Source organism: Phyllobates terribilis, unplaced genomic scaffold (genome assembly GCF_046119375.1).
Source record: "Phyllobates terribilis strain yellow unplaced genomic scaffold, ASM4611937v1 Scaffold_12__6_contigs__length_324123572, whole genome shotgun sequence".
Lineage (NCBI taxonomy): Eukaryota > Metazoa > Chordata > Amphibia > Anura > Dendrobatidae > Phyllobates > Phyllobates terribilis.
This window is the reverse complement of record NW_027362772.1, coordinates 128,164,138-128,187,452: the sequence shown is the minus strand read 5'-3', so window position 1 is coordinate 128,187,452 and position 23,315 is coordinate 128,164,138. Positions and strand designations below refer to the sequence as shown.

The 23,315-nt window shown below is 41.3% G+C and overlaps 1 protein-coding gene across 4 annotated transcripts in view; it reads left to right on the top strand.

The window, feature by feature from the left end:
- The window catches only part of LOC141172263 (sulfotransferase 2B1-like), a 322,371-nt gene that overhangs the window by 156,448 nt on the left and 142,608 nt on the right, over positions 1-23,315 (top strand). For 3 of the 4 annotated variants that reach the window (XM_073656266.1, XM_073656269.1, XM_073656267.1), the window contains 2 exons: positions 780-921; positions 16,667-16,878. In XM_073656266.1, the coding sequence (XP_073512367.1) occupies positions 786-921; positions 16,667-16,878 (348 nt within the window). In that variant the 5' untranslated portion in view covers positions 780-785. Of the gene's footprint in view, positions 1-521; positions 541-779; positions 922-16,666; positions 16,879-23,315 lie in introns of those variants that run through there. The other variant, XM_073656270.1, reaches the window with a different exon arrangement.

The window sequence follows — 23,315 nt, the reverse complement described above, 5'->3', positions numbered from 1 at the left end:
TCTCCCTAGCTCAGCAGCACTCACCATACACTGTCTGATCCAGAGCAACTGTGTCCAAGATGGCGGCGCCCGGTTTTAAATACTCGAGGTGACTCTGTGTGGCCAGCCAATCACTGTAATGCCCACAAACAACATGGCTGTGGCATTACAGTGACTGGCTGGCAATCCCTGCATGTTCATTGGCTCTGTAAAGAGTGCCAAACATGCAGGGCGGAAAACCGAGCTCCTGCCCGAGTAACCCGAAAATGCTCGGTGCTCGACGAACATCCCGAGTAATGAAATGCTCGGGCGAGTACCGACCAGTGTCGAGCATGCTCGCTCAACACTCCTCAAGAACAGATGCCTTTATACATTCTGCAGTCACAATGCCTGCAACTGAAAACTCATAAACATTGACTGAAAATTAACCTTACATAAAGATTATGGTAGTTTAACACACCCATAGCTGCTTTAGGTTCAGGTGAGATACAAGTGTGACCGCTGATATCTTCATGGTGCCTGACAATGAAGCCACTTTAGGAGTCCAGCCTCTTGTGCTCAGTAAGTGAATTGTGCATCAGATAAATGTTGATCACATTTGTATGTTACACCCAGTAACTGACGTTAGCACCTAAGTTGGGGTTCGATAAGTCACAGTTTCTATTCTAAAGTCTAAAGAGTTCAAGGAACTTAGTCTGTGAACTTTGTGTCTCTTTTTAATATTCCTCTGATAAATATCTCTAAGTATGTATATTACCTTAGTACAATGTATAGACACTCATTTTTTATTTCTTTTACAGTAAGACATGTCGGATCTTTACACTGAATACAAGGGAGTCCTTTTCCCTAACAATATAACCACTAAGGAAGATCTGGAGTTTGTGGAAAATGAATTTCAAGTTAGAGATGATGACATCTATAATATAACGTATCCAAAATCAGGTAAAAGATTATTAAGCTCAAAGTTTACATATAAATCATTTCATTTTAGATAACATGGTTCTTCTGCATTGTCAGTGTTTTTTTTTACACTTTCTGTTGTTTTCTATTTTATTTTTTTCTTTTACTATATTTTATATACAAAGTAAGGTATTGTATTTTAGTTACAAGCCAATGGTTTGTTTCTGCCTTTGGCAGCAGTTCTACAAATATGTAAAACTAGTGTCAGACTGGGTTGAAAAAGGCCAATCAATAACATTGACTCTTGGGGCCCACCAATACCATTGACTCTTGGGGCCCAACAATAACATTGACTCTTGGGGCCCACCAATAACATTGACTCTTAGGGCGCACCAATAACATTGACTCTTTGGGCCCACCAATAACATTGACTCTTGGGGCCCACCTATAACATTGACTCTTGGGGCCCACTGTTCTGCTACATGCAAAAATGACCTGTCCCTAGTAGAAAATTTACTTTTGCTTCTATGTAATATTAATTTGGCTAGCTTGTTTACTGAATGATTAGATGATTTTTCTGCAAATAGTTAATCAAGTGCAATAAAACTGCTCATCAGCACTACTCCACAGGGGCCTACCAGAGAATTCTTCTGGTCCCCTGTGGGCCAGTCCAAGCCTGTTTAAAATCGTTGACTTGTGGAATAAATCTTGCAGCCTAAGGTCTCACTCTCACTTGCAATTAAATCGGACGAATGCAATCTGATAAAAAATTGGATTGCATTCAGACCAATTTAATCCTATGAGTGTGTTTTTTTTTTCCAGCGCCGATCGGATTGCAGTCTAGTGGAAGATAATCGCAGCATGCTGCGATTGCATGCTGCATTTGGATGCGAGTGCAGTGCAATACCTGTCGATGCCAGCAACAGAGGAGATGGAGAAATTACTTTCTCCATCCCCTCCACAGCTGTGCTGCGATCCTCTCTGTGCGAGAGGATCGGAGCACAGAGCACTGACACTCGGCTCCCGCTCGCAGCAGAGCAGAAGCCAAATGTCATTACCATATTGCATCCGATGCTATCGCTTCGGATGCCATACGCTAGAGGGATCCTGGCCTAACTTGGACAATTGGAGAGATTATGAAGATGAGACAGCAAAGTGAGAAAAACAGTGCTGATGTGTGGGTAAAATTAACGCAATTTAAAAAAACAAAAGCAACAAGTTGGCAAAATTATCGGGCCAATGACAAAGACAATTTTTGTAGTAAAAAAAATTAAAAACATAAAATGAATTAATTAATAAAGGTGTCAGACACAAAATTTAGAATTATTTTGAATGGAAAGCTTGTTTTTCAACTGACAAACCCTAGAATGCGTAACTTTTTTGCTATTTTCTGCAAAATTACTTTAAATAGAATTTTGAAACTGTAGGTATTCCTCAAATATGTCGTTTTTGGTAATATCCAGTTGTTCATATAATTTTATTTGATAGGCGTTTTGGTATAGCAATGCTTTTTTGGAGAAACCCCATATTTACAGAACCCGGGCCTTTTAGGCCCGTACTGTGTTTATCTTGTACTTATCAGTGTTTGTGTCTCAATTTACTGTGTTATTGTAGTGAGGGTTGCTGAGGAGGGGGGTCCCAATATTTGTTCCCTAAAGATGTTTTCTGTACTCTTTTTCTGAAGATATTGCAGATGAGGTGCTTTTATGTACAAACCTAGAAGGAAGACATATTGCTTCTGGACAAAAAAAACATGGAAAATATCTCAAAAGAGGAATTGTATGCTTATATTTGACTAACACTTCAGGCAGGGTGTAAAAAATCTTGTGATGTTCCTATCAGAAAATTATTTCTAGAACCAATTTCTGATCCACATTAAAAAGCAACAATGTCAGTGGATAGATATGAGGAGATTTGGAGAAGCCTTTGATTTGATGACAAGCGAACTCACCCTGCAAGGTTGGAAATGGATCAATTAGCACCTATAAGTTACATCTGGAATATTGTTATCAAGAATTGTACCAAGCTCTACAATCCTAGTGCTAATGTAACAGTGAATGAGCAACTTGTAGCCTACAAAGGACATTGCAAGTTCATTCTATATATGCCTAGTAAACCAGCCAAGTATGGAATAAAAATATTCTGGATGTGTGATTCTGCAAATTATTATGGGATGAAAGGGCTTATCTACTGTGGAAAAGAAGTTGGCGCTCCAGTGCAGAAAGACCTAGGTTCTGACATTGTAATAAAACTTGCTGAACCAAATTACAATTCTGGTAGAAACATTACAATGGACAATTACTTTACTAATGTTGAACTGGACAAATTTAGCTCGAAAAAATGTTATGGTTTTTGGTACTATGAAGCCAAATCGACAAGATATTCCTGTGATGAAGCACATTCCACAGCGAGCACTTTGTGATAGTGTCTTTGGTTTCAGCAACAAAGAAACAAAGGTGTCTTACAAAAGCAAAGAAGGAAAAATTTGTTATATTACTCAGTACCATGCATCATGATTCCAGTATTGACAGCAATGACAGGAAACAGAAAGCAGAAATCATCCTGCACTATAATAAAACTAAAGGAGAAGTGGACAAGATGGATGAAATGGTTGGAGAATATTTATGCAAGAGACAAACAAAATGTTGGCCTGTAGTCATGTTTTAAAATATACTTGATGTATCAGCCCTTTATTTCTACATTATTTATAATGAAACTCATCCCGATTTCCATGCTAGAAGGAAGGACAGGAGATGCTTATTCTTGAAGGACCTTTGCCATGAACTTGTAATGCCTCACATGATGCAGCGAAGCAGCATAAAATGTTTGCCAAAGCAAACTAGAGCAGCTATGAAATGGTGTGGCGTATTTCATTTTCAGGCAATTCCAGAGCCAGGAGAAAGAAAACAAAAGCGTATTATTTTGTGCAACAAATAAAGACAGGAAAACGGAGCGATATTGTACCATTTGTGTAGAAAATGTCTGTAAAGAACATTCTTCAGAAAAGATAACGTGTAAATTGTGAAGAAGATCAATAAAAATGAAAAGTTGGAAAAGAAATGTAGCTGCAGCTAATTGACTTCAACAATTATATACCCTTGTTTGTGTGTTTTTCATATCTTTGTTTGAAATTTGAAAAAAAAACTGTTAAATGATAAAAAGGATTAATCACATAGAATGAATAATCAGGGCCTTTTAGGCTCATGTACTTACATTTTTGGTGTTTTCTGCAAAGTATTATAATTACAATGCTGTGCATTTTTCATATCTTACTTTGCAATTTTGAAATAAACTTGTAAAAGTTATTTATTTCAGTTACTCCATATGATTTGCACAAGGGCCTAAAGCGTGAAAGTTATGTGATAGGGTATATTTCACATGTCATGCATTCTAGGGTTAAAACCTATTTTTGTCTGGGTGTAATAATGGCCAATGCAAATAGCCTCTTCAGAGAGAAAAGTATCAGGAACTCTAAGTTCCAGCCTTCTTCCTCTCTGATGAGGCCATTTGCATATCTAAATTCCCAAGGAAAATGACATGACCTATAAATCTGCCTACACTAACTTGGCACTCTCCATAAGAGGAAACCTTAGCACTTAGAGCATCTAATTACAACCAAGACATCTTGACTTCCCTCAGCTAAACACACAGTACACAGAGAGAAATATTCTGAGAATCAGTAGTTGTTTCTTTTTATTGAAATCTGATTCTGACTCATATTTTTATGTCACTAAGAAATCTCAGAATGGTGACTTTTGGTTTGTTAAGACAATGCAGGCAGGTCTGAGTGAACAAAAAACTTTTCTTTAAATAAAGCATGATTTATAGTGGCTTGAAAAAGTATTCACCCCTTGGCTTTTACCTATTTTGTAACATTACAACCTGTGTTTAAAAAATGTAATTCAGTTTGTGTGTGATACATCAGCACTTAACAGTCTAAGTTGGTGAAGTGAAGTAAGAAAAATATAGGCATAAATTAAATTTATGGGATCAAATAACTAAAAATTGTCATGTGCATATGTACTCACCCCTTTTGTCATGAAGCCTTTAAAAATTTGTGTTTCAAGCAATTACCTTCAAAAGTCACATGCTTAGTGACAGGAAGTCCACCTGTGTGCAATCTAAGTGTCAGTTTTTCAGTGTAAATACATACCTTATTTGACAGGCCACAGAGGCTGCCACATTATTAAGCAAGAGGCACCGCTTACCAAAAATATCATGAAAACCAAGGAGTTCTCCAAACAAGTCAGGGACAAAATTTTTGAGACGTACAAGTCGAGCTAAGTTATAAAAAAAGATCCCAATCTCTGATGATCACCAGGAGCACAATCAATTAAATTATTATCAAATGGAAAGAATATGGTACCACAACAAACCTATCAAAAGAGGGCCACCTACCAAAACTTTCAGCCCAGGCAAGGAGGCAACTAATCAGAGATGCAGCACAAAGACCAAAAATAATCCTGAAGGAGCTGCAGGGTTCCCAAGCAGAGACTGGAGTATCTGTCCATATGACCACAATAAGCCGTACACGCCATAGAGATGGCCTTTATGGAAAAGTAGGCAGAAATGAGTCTTTACTTACATAAAAAAATTGTAAGGGTCATTTTGAGATTGCCAAAACACATGTGGGAGACCCCCCAAATGTATGGAAAAAGGTGCTGTGGTCAGATGAAACTGAAAAAAAAAAGAACTTCCAGGTTGTGAGGTAGAAAAATATGAAAAAATGGATGACTACTTTTGCATGCCACTGTATCCATTATGTTTATTATCTATATATTATAAATCAAATACCTTTCTATCATCTATCTATATCTTTATATATGATTGCTTTATTTTTGTCAACTAGCTTTTAAGTTTACATAGTGTATTATAGTATGTAAAAGATGATTGTATAAAAACATGTCATACGGATTGCATATGGATCCGAGACAAGAAAATAATTGCACACTCACATTGCTTTCTCATGACAAAAGGTAAACCGTACAGATTCCAATTGTCCAACTTTTCTTGATGAGAATGGGACCAATTTTTTATACGATAGTGTGAGCGACCCCTAAAAGTCAGGATCATTGTATAAAGTTTTGAGTTTTTCTCCACTTCAGTCATTTCATTCCAAATATAGCTATTGATGTCTGTACCCTCTGTACATCCTCACTATAAAAAATATCTATCACAGGTGATTTACAAGTAAGAAAATGCATTTCTGAGTTCTAATTGGCTTTTTTCATGTATCTTTTTTGAAGTTGTGTACTGTTTCATTGCGACTTATTGTGTCATTTAATATATTTTTTGCATATTATGAACCAGAGAGACCATAGGTATTTTCAAAACCCCAAAGTAACAATCAAAACACCATATGTTAGACTAAAAATTGAGATTTGTCTCAAGAGGCTACAGTAATCGTAGCATTAAGAGGGGTTATCAGAGAGCGAAGCGAGCCTCCAGACAAGAGCTGCTTGCACCTAAGCCGCCTTTGGGGTCCACCGGCCAACCCGTGGTGAGGTTCATATCTTCATTTAATAATCAGTGGCACGCCATCAGGGACATCCTTGATAGACACTGGCGGATCCTAAAAACTGACCCAAGTCTCCGGGAGTTTTTGCGGCATCGTCCTCTTCTGACAGCAAGGAGGGGCAGGAGTCTCAGGGATACTCTGGAGCAAAGTCACTATGTACGCCAAAGTGTCTTGCCTTTCAATGTTGGCAACTCTAAATGGGGCTGCAATCCCTGTGGCTCTTGCCTCTCCTGCAGAAACATAGTCAGGACTAAAACATTTTCTAATGCAGATGGCACGAGAATTTTTGACATCAGGCAATATATTTCTTGTAGCAGCGTTGGCGTCATTTATCATGCCACCTGTGGATGTGGGCTGATCTACGTGGGGCTCACGTCTAGGGAATTGAGGATACGCGTGAGGGAGCACGTTTTGGATATTTTGGGGGCTGGGGAGGTGGAGGATGTATCATCACTTCGGACCCTGCCAAGACATTTTAAACAATATCATCATTGCGTCCCTAAGAGTCTGCATATCTGCGGCATTGATCAGGTCCTTTTGGGCCTAAGAGGTGGTGATGTAAAGAAGGCATTGGACAATTTAGAATGCCGCTGGATCTATAGACTGGGAACTATTTCACCAGCAGGCCTAAATGAACGATTGAGTTTTTCCCCCTTCCTGTAGCCATTGGTGTTTTTTTTGCTCCTCTCCGTGTCTCCTCTTCCTTGGACGTGAGTGCCCTCGGGGTATGATCCATGCTCTCTTGGCTACTTTATTATCTATGGGTTCTATCTATTAGATTTAGCATGTTCTTTGACTCATCTTGTGATTGCCCTCGACATGATTTTTATAAGTCCTCCTACCGGGATGCCTCCCCCTGGTGTACTTTGAGGGGGGCAATTAAAAAATCCCCCCCCTCCGCCCACTCCCTATATATACTGGTTTAGTATTAATCAAATAATATTTTTTTATTGATTTATCTCTGCATCTCTGCCCTATATTTCTCTCTTTTCAGTCTGTCTTTTAGTAAGTGTGTGTTTTTATCTTATTTTTTTAGCTCACTAATTTCCCCCGTCCTCTCTCTATAACTGGAGCCCCATCTGACCATTGGAAGAGAACCTGATTGTTTTTGATGACAAATTGGTTGGATCTAAATAGAACTCTTTACCTATAAGGATAAGGAGCAGATATGGACATCTGTTTAGTAAGGACATTTACTGCAATATCATCTGTTATGTATTACATGGATGACCTTTTGGTGCAAGGTGAATGGGGTGACACTTGTCACTCCACCGATATGATGTATCTCTTCCTTTGTTGTTAAGTAGTCTGTCCTGCTCCATATTTATTCCTTATATGCTCACTAGTGTTGAGCGAGCATGCTCGACACTGCTCGTTACTCGACCGAGCATCAAGCTACTCGGGATGTTCGGCGAGCGCCAAGCATTTTCGGGTTACTCGGGCGTGAGCTCGGGTCTCCGCCCTGCACGTTTGGCACTCTTTACAGAGCCAATAAACATGTAGGGATTGCCAGCCAGTCACTGTAATGCCGCAGCCATGTTGTTTGTAGGCATTACAGTGATTGGCTGGCCGCACAGCATCATCTTAAGTATTTAAAACCGGGCGCCGCCATCTTGGACACAGTTGCTCCGGATCAGCCAGTGTAGGGTCAATGCTGCTGAGTTAGGGAGAGATATATAGTGCGAAATAGGTAGTGTAGGGTCTCTAAAGCCTGCCAAATCAAACAAACAGTCCTTCTCAGGACTAATATCCATCCCAGATATCAGGCAGGCAGGCTGTATAGGAGACGCAGTGGTTATACCAGCAAACGCTGCATTACAGCCCTGTGTGCTCCTGTTGGACAAATTGCTAGACTTATCACCCCGGTTTCAGGGGCCAGGAAAAAATATTATTTTTTTCATCTAAATCCTGTATTTTTTTTTCCTCAGTCAGACTGTCCAAATACGCGTCTTATTAACCTTTTGGTATCCCCCCCCCCTCCAGACAACAATATATCTGTTTAAAAAATTCTGTTGTACGCCACATAACTATAACTGTGGTTTTGCAGTTCCACGGGTCAAATCTCTGTATTATGCTGCTTTTGGCATTTTTTGCCATAAAAAAAAAATGTAATAGTGTCTCCCTGACTATTCAGACACAAATATATTTGTTTGAAAGATTCTGGTGTATGCTACATAACTATAACTGTGGTTTTGCAGTTCCACAGGTCAAATCTCTGTATTAGCCACTTTGGTGTCTTTTTTACCTAAAAAAAACAGTTTGAGTGTATCGCTGACTGTTCAGCCCCAAATATATCTATTTAAAAAAAGTCTGGTATATGCCAGTAAATTAGAACTGTGGTTTTGCAGTTCCACAGTTCAAATCTCTATATTATCAAGCTTTTGGCCTGTTTTACGTGAAAAAAACAGTAAGAGTGTCTCCCTGTCTGTTCAGTCACAAATATATCTGTTTAAAAGATTCTGGTGTAGGCCAGACACATAGAACTGTGGTTTTCCTCTTCCACAGTTCTAATCTCATTTTTATTACCCTTTTTCCATTGCTAGTGCGAGTGTAAGCTTTTTTACTTCATTTACAATGGGCAAGGCACGTGGCCAAGGTGAAAATGTGCCACAGCTAACAGCCACATCTTCTCGCTCCCACTTCTTGACCGAATTACTAGGGAAGCACACTACAACACCAGTATTGCGAACTGATCAGTGTGAACAGGTTATTAATTGCATAGCAGATATTACTTCCAGTTACCTGGGCACCACCACCTCCGGTCTGTCTTCCACTTGGTCAAGTTTTTGTAGCTGTGAGTCTCCTCCTCACCCTGATGCTCCTTCCTCCGACCATGCCGAGTGTCTTCAGACAGCAACTGATCCCACACTTGGCCACTCTGAAGAGCTGTTCACTGGTCCATTTCCATATTTGTGCCCCTCGCCTGCTCCGCATGAAGTGGTGGAAGAGGAGATCCCATGTAGCGATGCCCAAATATTTGAACAGCCACGGCCACAGGAACTCGACGCTGGAAATTTGTCACAAGAGGTGGACGATGACGAGACACAATTGCCACGAAGTCAGGAGGGGTGTCGTGGTGCCCAAGTGGAAGAGGAGGAGCTGGTGGATGATCTAGTAACTGACCCAGCGTGGCAGGAGGACATGCAGAGCGAGGCCAGCAGCACACAGTGGGAGGGAAGCAGAGTACCCCAACAGGCAGGAAGAAGCAGTGTGGTGGCCGCACACAGAAGGCGGGCAACCGATCCCCGTAACACCAACACGAGGGACGTTGCCAGTACAACCGGTAGGTCTTCCAGAGTCTGGATTATTTTTAAGGACTCTGCTGATAACCCCAAAAAGGCCATTTGTACCACCTACCATGCCAGCATCAGCAGGGGTGACAAAACTACCAGCCTGACCACCACCAGCATGATCAGGCACATGTCAGCAAAGCACCTGACTTTGTGGGGCGAACCCCAGGGTCCAGGACCAGTGTCAGCGGGTGTCACTGCTTCTTCCGCTGTTGTGCGTGTAATAGAACCCCCTGTTGTGCGTGCAAGGCAATCCTCTGTCCATACTGCATGCAAAGATGCCCCCTCCTCTCAGTCTTCACTTGTTATGGTAGTTTCTCAAGAAACAGCATCAACCACCACGTCCCACCGCAGCATTCAATTGTCCATATCCCAGAGCTTTGAATGAAAGTGCAAATTCGCAGCCAACGCCCCACAGGCTACAGTCCTACATTAGCACATTTCACGACTGCTTGCATTGGAAATGCTGCCTTTTAGGCTGGTGGAGACAGAATCCTTCCGCAACTTTATGGCAGTGGCCGTCCCTCGGTACTTGGTCCCCAACCGACACTATTTTGCCCGGTGTGCAATCCCCGCACTACACAAGCACGTGTCCCAAAACATCTGCCGTGCCCTCAACAATGCAGTTACTGGGAGAGTCCACCTGACAATGGACACGTGGATAAGTGCTTGTGGCCAGGGACTGTATATCTCGCTGATGGCACACTGGGTAAACATAGTGGAAGCCAGTACCCAGTCGGACCTTGGGACGGAACACATCCTCCCCATACCGAGGATTGCGGGCCCTATGTCAGTCAGAGTTGCCCCCACAGTGTTCTGCTCCTGCGCATCATAATCCTCCTCCTCCTCATGTTCAGCCTCCATCAAAGATATCACCACATCATTTACAAGCTGGAAGCACTGCAATACTGCCTCCGCCAAGCGGTAACAGGCTGTGCTGAAACTCATAAGCTTAGGTGATAAACCTCACACTGCTTGTGAGTTGTGGACAGCTGTAAAAGAGCTGGCAGATCTGTGGCTGAGACCGCTGAACCTACATCCACATGTTGCAAAGGATTTGTGAGCAGAAGAGAGCAATTGTGGAGTACCAGCTGCAACAAGGCCGTCGATATTCAGGTCAGACTCCACACATAAGACCTGAGGAGTGGACCTGGATGTCTGACATATGAACCATCCTGATAAACTTTGAGGAGTCCACCAAGATGGTGAGTGGCGATGACGCCTTCATTAGCATCAGCATCCCACTTGTCTGTCTTTTGCAACGCTCTCTGCAGAGAATTAAAGAGGAGACATTGAAGCCAGAGTATGATGAGATGGATCAAGGAGCCATAATGGGCGATTACACACAGACCAGCCTCATCTCATCCCAATGTGCATTGGGGGACAATGAGGGAGAGGAGGAGGAGGAGGAGGAGGAGGAGGAGGAAGAACAGGAGCTGGTATCATGCGCTGAAGACGGTAGTACCTGTACAACTGTCATACAGTCGGTTCAGAGTGGGTGGCCTGAGGACAGGGGGGAGGAGGAGGAGGAGGAGAAGGAGGAGGAGAGCATGGTCAGTCGTCATCTTGGTGAGTACACGGTAGTCTTGCCCCTTACCAGTCTGGCATGCATGGCTGACTTTATGTTACGCTGCCTTAACCGTGACCCTCGCGTTGTCAAAATGTTGGGTGACAGTCATTACTGGTTGGTGACACTTTTAGACCCCCGCTTCAAGGAGAACTTTCACTCTCTTATGCCTGAGGTGGAGAGGTCTACAAAAATGTGGCAGTACCAGAAGGCCCTTGCTGCAGAACTGCTAAAAAAATTCCCATCTGAACATGCTAGCGGCAGAGGTCACAGTTCGTTGACCAACCAAGGCGTACAGGCAAGAGAGATGCAACTCCCATCCAGCAGAGGCAGGTAAACACTCTCAACATTCTGGGACAGTTTTCTGAGACCCGCCCAGCTTACAGGCCCTGAGGCGCTGGGTACTCTCACAAGGAGTGGAAAGTTTCAAAAGATGGTGAGGGAGTAACTTGCCGACCATACCAGCGTCCTCCGTGATTCCTCTATGCCTTTTAATTATTGGGTATCCAAGCTGGACATGTGGAATGAACTCGCTCTGTACGCCTTGGAGGTCCTGGCCTGCCCTGCCACTAGCGTGTTATCGGAGCGAGTTTTCAGTGCCACAGGGGGAATAATAACTGATAAGCGCACTCGCCTGTCAACTGACAATGCTGACAAGCTGACCCTTATCAAAATGAACAAGGGCTGGATTGGGCCAGACTTCTCATCACCACCAAATGACAGCAGAGTAACATAAAATCAAATCCGCTGTGTTATTTCGGGAGGTGTATTCCCATGCACCGCTTCACACCCACACATGGGCTTACGCTTCCTCATTTCGGCTGTATTTTACTCTTCTCCTTATCCTCAGCCCCCACCACCACCAGGGTGACCGTGTCCGTGTTGCCAGCATTGCAAGTTCCTCCGTCCTAATTTTTGGCAGCTTTTGCTTGGAAGGCATAGGCAAAGACTATGGGAGACCAACTCCCCAATAATGGGAATAATGTTTTTAATATGCTGTACTGCATGGCTCTTGTAAGGGGCATGAAAACCGTCTTGTTAAGCTACTGCGACCTCCACCACTTTTCCAAGTGGCATTAAAACCTTCTTGTTAAGCTACTGCGACCTCCACGTCTCTTCCAAAGGACATTAAAACCATCTTGTTAAGCTACTGCGACCTCCACCACTTTTCCAAGGGGCATTGTTATTGTCTTTTTATTCCACTGTGACCTCCACGTCTCTTCAAAGGGGCATTAAAACCGTCTTGTTAAGCTACTGAGACCTCCACCAATTTTTCAAGGACATTGATATTGTCTTTTTATTCCACTGCGACCTCCACGTCTCTTCCAAGGGTCATTAAAACCTTCTTGTTAAGCTACTGCGACCTCCACGTCTCTTCCAAGGGGCATTAAAACCGTCTTGTTAAGCTACTGCAACCTCCACGTCTCTTCCAAGGGGCATTAAAACCGTCCTGTTATGCTACTGTGACCACCACATTTTCAAGGGGCATTAAAACCATCTTGTTAAGCTACTGCAACCTCCACCACTTTTCCAATGGGCATTGATATTGTCTTTTTATTCCACTGCAACCTCCACCATTCTCCCAAGGGGCCTTAAAACCATCTTGTTAAGCTACTGCGACCTCCACCACTTTTTCCAGGGGCATTGATATTGTCTTTTTATTCCATTGCGACCTTCACCATTCTTCCAACGGGCATTGCATTTCCTCCTAATTTTAGTCAGCTTTTGGTTTTCAATGCATAGGCGAACACTAAGGGAGACCCACTCCCCAATAATGGGTAGAAAGTTTTTAGTATGCTGTAATCCATGTCTGTTTCAAGGGGCATTGCAGTTCCTCATAATTTTTGGAAAGCCTTCCATTCACTGCTTAGGCCAACAGTGCACAGGAGACCCAGTTGCTATAAATGGAAAAAATGGTTTAGTTAAGGCCCTCTGACCTCCATGTTACTTCTAAGGGGCATTGGAGTGCCTCGAAATTTTTGGTAGGCATTGCACTCACTGCATGCCCTATAACTGTGTAGCTGAACCGCTCCTTTTGGTACAGAAACATATCCTACAAGACATGTGTGGTTGACTCTCCTGATATAGATGTGAATGGTCCCTGTTCCTCCTGCTCTTTCTCCTTTGCCACCATCTCATCCATCATTCATCACCTGAAGCTTTGTTTTAATGGGAGTCATAGAACTGGGATAGTAGCAGGAAAACATCCAGAAATCCTCGGAGGAGGTAGGATATGCGCCAAAACGCTGACCACCTCAGGCCTAGCCGCTACTACATACATGCGCTTGCATTCCAAGAAAACATAGCAGATGCTAACTTCTAACATCATCATCATGCTCCTCACCTTGGCACTCTCACCTCCCCTGATGGAGAAGCCAGGGCCCACCGGAGGAGTCTGGTTCTCTGGTGAGCTCGTCCAATGCTGCCCTAAAGCAGGCCAGGCTAAGAAAAGTATGGGGGAAGTTTCAAGGAGAAATAGGGGCGGCTGGGGACCGTTTATAGACACCCGGCTGCCCCTAGGCGGCTGGGGACCGTGTGTGGACATCCGCCTCAGCTGGGGACTGAGTATGGACACCCAGCTGACCCCTGGTGGCTTGGGACCAAGCGTGGACACCCGGCCGCCGGGCGGCTGGGGACTGAGTATGGATACCTCGCTGCCGAAGCAGCCATGAGGTAGTGGCCAGCTTCGGCCTCCTCCATACTAAATGGCCCTATTTCAAGTACAAGCAAGCTAGCAGTATGGTATTGCAGCCTGTGGGTGGGTGGGTGGCAGGCTGCATACTTGTGCTTGCATTTCAAGAAATGGGGGAGGTATAATTGAACACTGCCCTGGTACAAGGACTTGCATGGGGATAGTTGCAAGTCTGCATCTTCTGATGAGGAAAGGATCATTTCTGATGGTCACACTTTTAGGCAGTGACCTGGGTGTCAGAGATGCTTCCAGGGGTCTTCTCCATGCTGTTCCCATGTATTTTCAGCACTGTATGCATGTGTCACACAGCAGATAGCCAGATAAGATTGTAAAATGTTAAAATGACATTTCCCGGTGAATGCATTTGTCACAGTTGAAAGCAATACAAAAGTGCAAAAATGCATAAAACATGCTACTTGTGAACATAGCCCAAGGTGTGGAGGAGTATTCTTTTGGGGGTTATTTATTTTACCTTGTACACAAGTCTTTACCCTGGAGAGGAAGTTCCATAACATATTTCACAGGAAAACCGTTTCAGTTTCGTTTTTGAACATTTTATTGTGAGCCCGTTAAAGTGGCTTAATACCTCTGACCACGTTGTTGACAGCAGTGACCTGGGGGTCAGAAATGCTTCCTCGGGCGATGCCCATGATGTCCCCATATCTTTTGAGCACTGTCACTATCATTTTGGGCAGTTTTTAGGCTTTCTACAGATTGCCGGGGGTGCAGCCGCAAAAATGCTTGGGTCTCCCTTAGACTAACATTGTGCTCGTTGCTCGGGTCGAGCACCCGAGTATCACAGTGAGCCCGAGCTTCGAGCACCCGAGCATTTTAGTGCTTGCTCAACACTAATGCTCAAGATCGATTCCTGTGGTTTAACCTTGTGCGCATGCGCCGGATGCTGCGGTCATGTGGCCGCGACGTGGTCTCGAGTGGGCAGCGCCCAGGAATATGTGACATCAGTGGGGGAGTTCCCCTCTTCCAGGGCGCCGCCTGAGACCGCGCCGCTGCCACCGATGTCTGCTGCTAGGCATGCGCCGTTATTGGTCAGTAACTGATTGCTTCACATGGGACCCATGTATATATAAGAGGCCCTGTAGCCACACACATCTCACCACCCCCCTTGACACTGCTGGTTATCTGTTTACTCTCACTAAGTATGACTTACTTAACCCTTTCCATGTGATGCTTATACTTTTTATGTGTTGCTGAATAAACTTCTGATGGTTGTCTATACCGTGACTTGTTACAGGTCACTTGATCTATGTCATTATAACTCTTTCTATAACTTTCTCTGCACACATTGTTTGTGACTTATGGATTGTATGGGTTGGACTAGGTGACCTATTATAGGTCCAATGTGAATTTGACACCAGCTGCGCCGGGGCCTCCCCTGGCACTGCTGGTTATCTGTTTACTTTCACTAAGTATGCTTTACTTAACCCTTTCCATGTGATGCTTGTACTTTTTATGTGTTGCTGAAAAAAATTACTGTGTTGCTGAAGTCACTATACTGTGACTTGTTACAGGTCACTTGATCTATGTCATAACTTTTTCTATATTTTTTTCTGCACACATTGCTTGTGACTTATGGATTGTAGGGGTTGGACTATGCGACCTATTATAGGTCCAATGTGAATTTGATACCAGCTGAGTCGGGCCTCCCCTGGCACTGCTGGTTATCTGTTTACTTTCACTAAGTATGCCTTACTTAACCCTTTCCATGTGATGCTTGTAATTTATGTGTTGCTGAAAAAACTTTTGATGGTTGTCTATACTGTGACTTGTTACAGGTCACTTGATCTATGTTATTATAACTTTTTCTATAACTTTTTCTGCACACATTTTTTGTGTATGGATTGTATGGGTTGGACTCTGTGACCTATTATAGGTCCAATGTGAATTGGATACCAGCTGTGTCTTTATCTACCCCCAGCTGCATCACATGCCCATGTTATGTCCTTTCACACATGTTATTTATACTTATGTGTTATCTTTTTTTAAAAAAAATATATAAATAAAGCATTGATCTTTTTGAGTCTAACATATGGTGTTTTGATTATGTTACTTTGGGGTTTTGAAAATACCTATGGTCTCTCTGGTTCATATAATGTTTAGTTGTATGCCCCTTATTACATTCAAGGTCCTATTGGTCATTGTTATTTTGATGTATTATATTTTTTGTATATGTCATATAAGATCCAGTGCATCCCCCCTACTCTGGAACTCTCTACCCCAACATATTAGACTCTCACCTACCGTGGAAACCTTCAAAAGGAATCTGAAGACCTACCTCTTCCGACAAGCCTACAACCTGCAGTAACCACCGCTCTACCATATCGCTGCATGACCAGCTCTACCCTCACCTACTGTATCCTCACCCATCCCTTGTAGACTGAGCCCTTGCGGGAAGGGACCTCACTCCTCCTGTACCAGTCGCTGTCACATTTTGTTCAAGATTATTGTAATTGTTCTTGTATGTATACTCCTTTTTCAAATGTAAAGCACCATGGAATAAATGGTGCTATAATAATAAATAATAATAAGATGTATTGAGATCTGGCCCCATATATTTAAATGTTTTGTATAATTGTTTAGAGATAACCTTGAATACCTAGAATTTCTTAAATGTTAAAATTATATATATATATATATATATCTATATATCTAAATATATATGTATATAAAAAATTTTTTTTTGCTTTTAATAACATTATTAGGTACCACGTGGATGATTGAGATTTTAAGCCTCATCCAAAAGAATGGAGACCCAACATGGAGCAATACCGTACCGAACTGGGAAAGAGGACCTTGGATTGAAGACTCGAATGTGGCTCAAAGGCTACAACAAAGTGAGGAACACCCTCGCCTTATTACCAGCCACATACCCAAACACATTTTTATTAACTCAATTCATGGTTCTAAGGCAAAGGTAATTATTACACAAAAGTCATGTAAAACATTCTGCAATGCTGTAATGTAATCACATTTGTATTGTTATTATAATCAATACTATTATTGTGTCAAAATGAAAACTACATAACAACTGGATATAATATGTAGATCAAACATATAATATAAAAAGTGCAAACCAAAGCGTGCAGAAATACAGTGTAAGCTCTAAGATGTGAGCAATCATTGAAAAAGTGAAATTAAGGACGCAGCCAATTTTCATCTTGGCATTTTAATTTTTTTTTCTCTCCTCTTTCAAACTGACATACCGGTAACTTCTTTTTATTTTTCTGCCAACAAAACCTCATGAGGGCTGTTATATTGCAGAACGAGTTGTAGTTTGTAATGACTCCTTTCATTTCACCCTACAGGGTAAGGGAAAAATGACATAAAAAGTCCAAATGCAGTGAAATGAAAAAAACATAATTCCATTATTCTTTTTAAAGTTTTATTTTTACCTTGCTCCATGTGCAGTAAAAATGACCAGACAGCATAGTTCTACAAGTCAATATGATTATGGTGGTCATATCTTTTTTGCTAATTTCACTACTTAAAAAAAATCTAAACTTTGTTAAAACAACAACAAAATATTGGATGTGCAGCCATTTTCCGAGACACATAATGTTTTTATTTTTCCATCACTGGAGCTTTGCGAGGGATTTTTTTCCATGGCGAGTTGGTCCATATTTTTATACTGTGTTGGGGTGCAATCTATGTTTTAATCACTTCTTGAAGTACTTGCAGTGTTGTTGTAAATGAAATAATGGAATTCTGGCATTAAGATTTATTTTTCCTCTTTACAGTATTTACCGATTGGGTTAATTAATTTTATAGCTTGATAGATCAGACTTTTAAGATCACTGTGACACCAAATATGTGTATATGTTTTTTTACTTTTCTTTATTTTTCATTGGGTAAAAGAGAAGTGATTTGAATTTTAATGTTTTTTTTCTCCAGATGCTATTAAAGGGGTTTTCCCCACGAACAAAGTACATTTTAATTAACAGATCTTGGAATAAAAATAAGTTTCACAATTGGTTGTGTTAAAATAAAAATGTCCCTGTGCTGAGATAATCTTATAAATGTTCCCCTGCTATGTACTGTGTAATGGTCGTGTCTAACTATACAGGAACATGGTCTGATCATACCACAGCTCCTGGACAGGGGAGGAAGCAAGAGAAAGTATACAGATATTACAGCATGGGATCACAGCTTATTCTTTTTGTGAGGCAAAACATTGCCCTGCCTGTTTCAATCAATGTTTTACCTCAACGAAAGAATCAGCTGTGATCCCGTGTTGTAATGTCTGTATACTCTTTTGCTTCCTCCCCAGCCCAGGAGATGTGGTATGATCAGACCATGCTCTTGTACAGTCAGACACGGCCATCCATTACACAGTACATAGCAGAGACACATTTATAAGATTATCTCAGCACATTTTTTTAAACACATCCAGTAGTGGAACTTATTATTTTTATTCAAAGATCCATTGATTAAAATGTTGATTAAAATTAACTTTGTTAGTGAGAAAACCCCTTTAATCTGCAGATATGGGGTTAATCTGTAGATTAATAGCATTCTAATGCTGCCCTGCCGCCGCACTGAAAGCCCGGGTATTAGGAGGAAATTTTTTTTTTTCCTCTCGGCAGCCTCTGGCTTTCAGACACATAGGCGCAGCTGACACAGCTTCAGTCATCAATCAGTGCAAAGTGAGCAGCAGCTGTAAGCGCACCCTGGCACTTTGAAAGCAGTATCTCTAGCGCTTCAGTGCAAAGCGAGATGTCAGTCAATATGCCAAGTTATGCTTATATTAAGTACTGCAGAGCCGTAGTTGCAACTGAGCTGCTATCTGGTTGCGCTCTGGTACTTTACAGACAAGGGGTATTCCAGTCCCAGTGTGCTGTAGGATGTGGGACGCATCACACTCACTTATAAGCCGCAGGTCTCAATTGCCTCAATGCTTCTGTCCTCGAGAGCCACTACACACAATGCATGGGACACAAGGTTCTTTGAAACAGTCAAACATTTACTAAACAGTCCAAGTTCATCAGGTGGGTACTGGTGGGATAGGGCACAGCAATTCACAGTTCCTTTCTCCTTAGTAGAGATGAGCGTTGTTCGACTCGAAATGTTCGCCAATCTCAAATTCGAGCTGTTTTGGGCGGTGTTCGAGCTGTTTGGCGAACACAAACGATTTGAAAAAAATCTGGCTGTTCGAGGTTATGTTCATTTACTGTTCGTGCACCAAAATCATAACTGGATTTTTTCACAGTAATGCTGATAATCAATGTTAATACGCAGTTTGAGTGTACAGTGGGGTGGGGGGAGGGGCAGGGGATGGATCTCTGCAGAAATAATGAAGATCTCCATTTTTTTTTCTCTTTCCCGCATTTACAGTGAGGAGGTGCAATCTGTCAGCCTATCAGCAGCGCACACACGGAGTGAAGTGCTTTTTTTCACACAAGCAAGGGCATGTGTCATTGGCAGTGTATGTCACATGTCCTTGCCCTATAAGACCCAGCCATTTTCCCCGTCGCCACCATTTTCTCACTGCTGCAGCTGCGTGTTAGACGGCACCGCTGTTGCTGTGTGCGCTATACTTTCAGTGTTAATTTCAAGCCAATTTTCTCTGAAATCTACAGATATCTTGGGAGGAGGGAATAGTTGTGATTGCAGTCCTTTTGAGGACTAGGTTACAGCATTTCCTACGACTTTGAGCAGGCAGGTCTGTGCTCTTAAATAGATAGGTTGGGAGTAGGGACTAATTGTAATTGCAGTCCTTTTGAGGACTATTTTACAACATTTCCTAGGACTTTTTGCCAGGCAGGTCTGTGCCAGAGCTGTGCAAGTGTTTTCACAGCATTTGGCTAAATCTAGCTAAGCAAATCCTTTTTGGCCTCTTGCAGTGTGTGTTAGTCAGTGGAGTAGCGTATATGTGTTGCAAGCTACACCACCTGTGTATAGAATACAATTTTTTTACTGCACCTAGCCAAGTAAAACCTTTTGGGCATAGCATCATTCTATTAGGCCATCTATACTAAGCTCCACAAGCTTGCAAATTAGTAATAATTTTTATCTGCATCTAGCTTGGAAAATAATTTTTGGCTTTTAGCAGTGTGTGGGACTTATTCTAAGTCCATCTATACTAAGCTCCTCCAGCTTGCAAATTACAAATAATTTTTATCTACATCTAGCTCGGAAAATAATTTTGGGCTTGTAGCTGTGTGTTGGACTTATTCTTAGTCCATCTATACTAAGCTCCTCCAGCTTGCAAATAACAAATAATTTTTATCTGCATCTAGCTCGGAAAATAATTTTGGGCATAGTAGTAGTGTGTGGTACTCATTGTATTAGGCCATCTATACCAAGCTCCACCAGCTTTGAAATTGATAATAATTTTTAGCCGCATCTTGCCTGTAAAATAATTTTGGGCATAGTAGTAGTGTGTGGTACTCATTGTATTAGGCCATCTATACCAAGCTTCGCCAGCTTTGAAATTTATAATAATTTTTAGCTGCATCTTGCCTGTAAAATAATTTTTGGCAAATTAGCAGTGTGTGGTACTCACTCTATTCGGCCATCTATACTTAGCTCCACCAGCTTTCAAATTACTAATAATTTTTAGCTGCATCTTGCCTGGAAAATAATTTTGGGCATATTAGCAGTGTGTGGTACTCATTCTATTAGGCCATCCATACTAAGCTCCACCAGCTTACAAATTACTAATAATTTTTAGCTGCATCTTGCCTGGAAAATAATTTTGGGCATAGTAGCAGTGTGTGGTACTAATTGTATTAGGCCATCTATACCAAGCTCCACCAGCTTTGAAATTAATAATAATTTTTAGCTGCATCTTGCCTGGAAAATAATTATGGGCATAGTAGCAGTGTGTGGTACTCATTGTATTAGGCCATCTATACCAAGCTCCACGAGCTTTGAAATTAATAATAATTTTTAGCTGCATCCTGACTGTAAAATAATTTTGGGCATATTAGCATTGTGTGGTACTCATTCTATTAGGCCATCTATACTAAACTCCACCAGCTTGCAAATTGCAAATAATTTTTATCTGCATCTAGCTCGGAAAAAAATTTGGGGCTTGTAGCAGTGTGTGGGACTTATTCTTAGTCCATCTATACTAAGCTCCTCCAGCTTGCAAATTACAAATAATTTTTATCTGCATCTAGCTCGGAAAATAATTTTGGGCTTGTAGCAGTGTGTGGGACTTATTCTTAGACCATCTATACTAAGCTCCTCCAGCTTGCAAATTACAAATAATGTTTATCTGCATCTAGCTCGGAAAATAATTTTGGGCCTGTAGCAGTGTGTGGGACTTATTCTTAGTGCATCTATACTAAGCTCCTCCAGCTTGCAAATTACAAACAATTTTTATTTGCATCTAGCTCGGGAAATAATTTTGGACTTCTAGCAGTGTGTAGGACTTATTCTTAGTCCATCTATACTAAGCTTCTCCAGCTTGCTAGTTACAAATAATTTTTATCTGCGTCTAGCTCAGAAAATAATTTTGGGCTTGTAGCAGTGTGTGGGACTTATTCTTAGTCCATCTATACTAAGCTCCACCAGCTTGCAAATTACAAATAATTTTTATCTGCATCTAGCTCGGAAAATAATTTTGGGCTTGTAGCAGTGTGTGGGACTTATTTTTAGTCCATCTATACTAAGCTCCTCCACCTTGCAAATTAAATATAATTTTTATCTGCATCTAGCTCGGAAAATAATTTTTCTGCTTGTAGCAGTGTGTGGGACTTATTCTTAGTCCATCTATGCTAAGCTCGTCCAGCTTGCAAACTGCAAATAATTTTTATCTGCATCTAGCTCGGAAAATAATTTTGGGCATAGTAGTAGTGTGTGGTACTCATTGAATTTGGCCATCTATACCAAGCTCCACCAGCTTTGAAAGTAATAGTAATTTTTAGCTGCATCTTGCCTGTAAAATAATTTTTGGCATATTAGCAGTGTGTGGTATTCATTCCATTAGGCCATCTATACCAAGCTCCACCAGTTTTGAAATTAATAATAATTTTTAGCTGCATCTTGCCTGGAAAATAATTTTGGGCATAGTAGTAGTGTGTGGTACTCATTGTATTAGTCCATCTATGCTAAGCTCCACCAGCTTTGAAATTAATAATAATTTTTAGCTGCATCATGCCTGTAAAATAATTTTTGGCATATTAGCAGTGTGTGGTACTCATTCTATTAGGCGATCTATACTAAACTCCACCAGCTTGCCAATTACAAATAATTTTTATCTGCATCTAGCTCGGAAAATAATTTTGGGCTTGTAGCAGTGTGTGGGACTTATTCTTAGTCCATCTATACTAAGCTCCTCCAGCTTGCAAATTACAAATAATTTTTTTCTGCATCTAGCTCGGAAAATAATTTTGGGCTTATAGCCATGTGTGGGACTTATTCTTAGTCCATCTATACTAAGCTCCTCCAGCTTGCAAATTACAAATAATTTTTATCTGCATCTAGCTCGGAAAATAATTTTGGGTATGTAGCAGTGTGTGGGACTTATTCTTAGTCCATCTATACTAAGCTCCTCCAGCTAGCAAATTACAAATAATTTTTATCTGCATCTAGCTCGGAGAATAATTCTGGGCATAGTAGTAGTGTGTGGTACTCATTGATTAAGGCCATCTATACCAAGCTCCACCAGCCTTTAAATTAATAATAATTTTTAGCTGCATCTTGCCTGTAAATAATTTTGGACATATTAGCAGTGTGTGGTACTGATTCTATTAGGCCATCTATACTAAGTTCTACCAGCTTTCAAATTACTAATAATTTTTAGCTGCATCTTGCCTGTAAATAATTTTGGGCATAGTAGTAGTGTGTGGTACTCATTCTATTCGGCCATCTATACTAAGCTCCACCAGCTTTCAAATTAATAATAATTTTTAGCTGCATCTTGACTGTAAAATAATTTTGGGCATATTAGCAGTGTGTGGTACTCATTCTATTAGGCCATCTATACTAAGCTCCACCAGCTTTCAAATTACTAATAATTTTTAACCGCATCTTGCCTGGAAAATAATTTTGGGCATAGTAGCAGTGTGTGGTACTCATTCTATTAGGCCATCTATACCAAGCTCCACCAGCTTTGAAATTAATAATAATTTTTAGCTGCATCTTGCCTGTAAAATAATTTTGGGCATATTAGCAGTGTGTGGTACTCATTCTATTAGGCCATCTAAAATAAGCTCCACCAGCTTTCAAATTACTAATAATTTTTAGCTGCATCTTGCCTGGAAAATGATTTTGGGCATAGTAGTAGTGTGGGTACTCATTGTATTAGGCCATCTATGCCAAGCTTCACAAGTTTTGAAATTAATAATAATTTTTAGCTGCATCTTGCCTGGAAAATAATTTTGGGCATAGTATTATTTTGCGCTA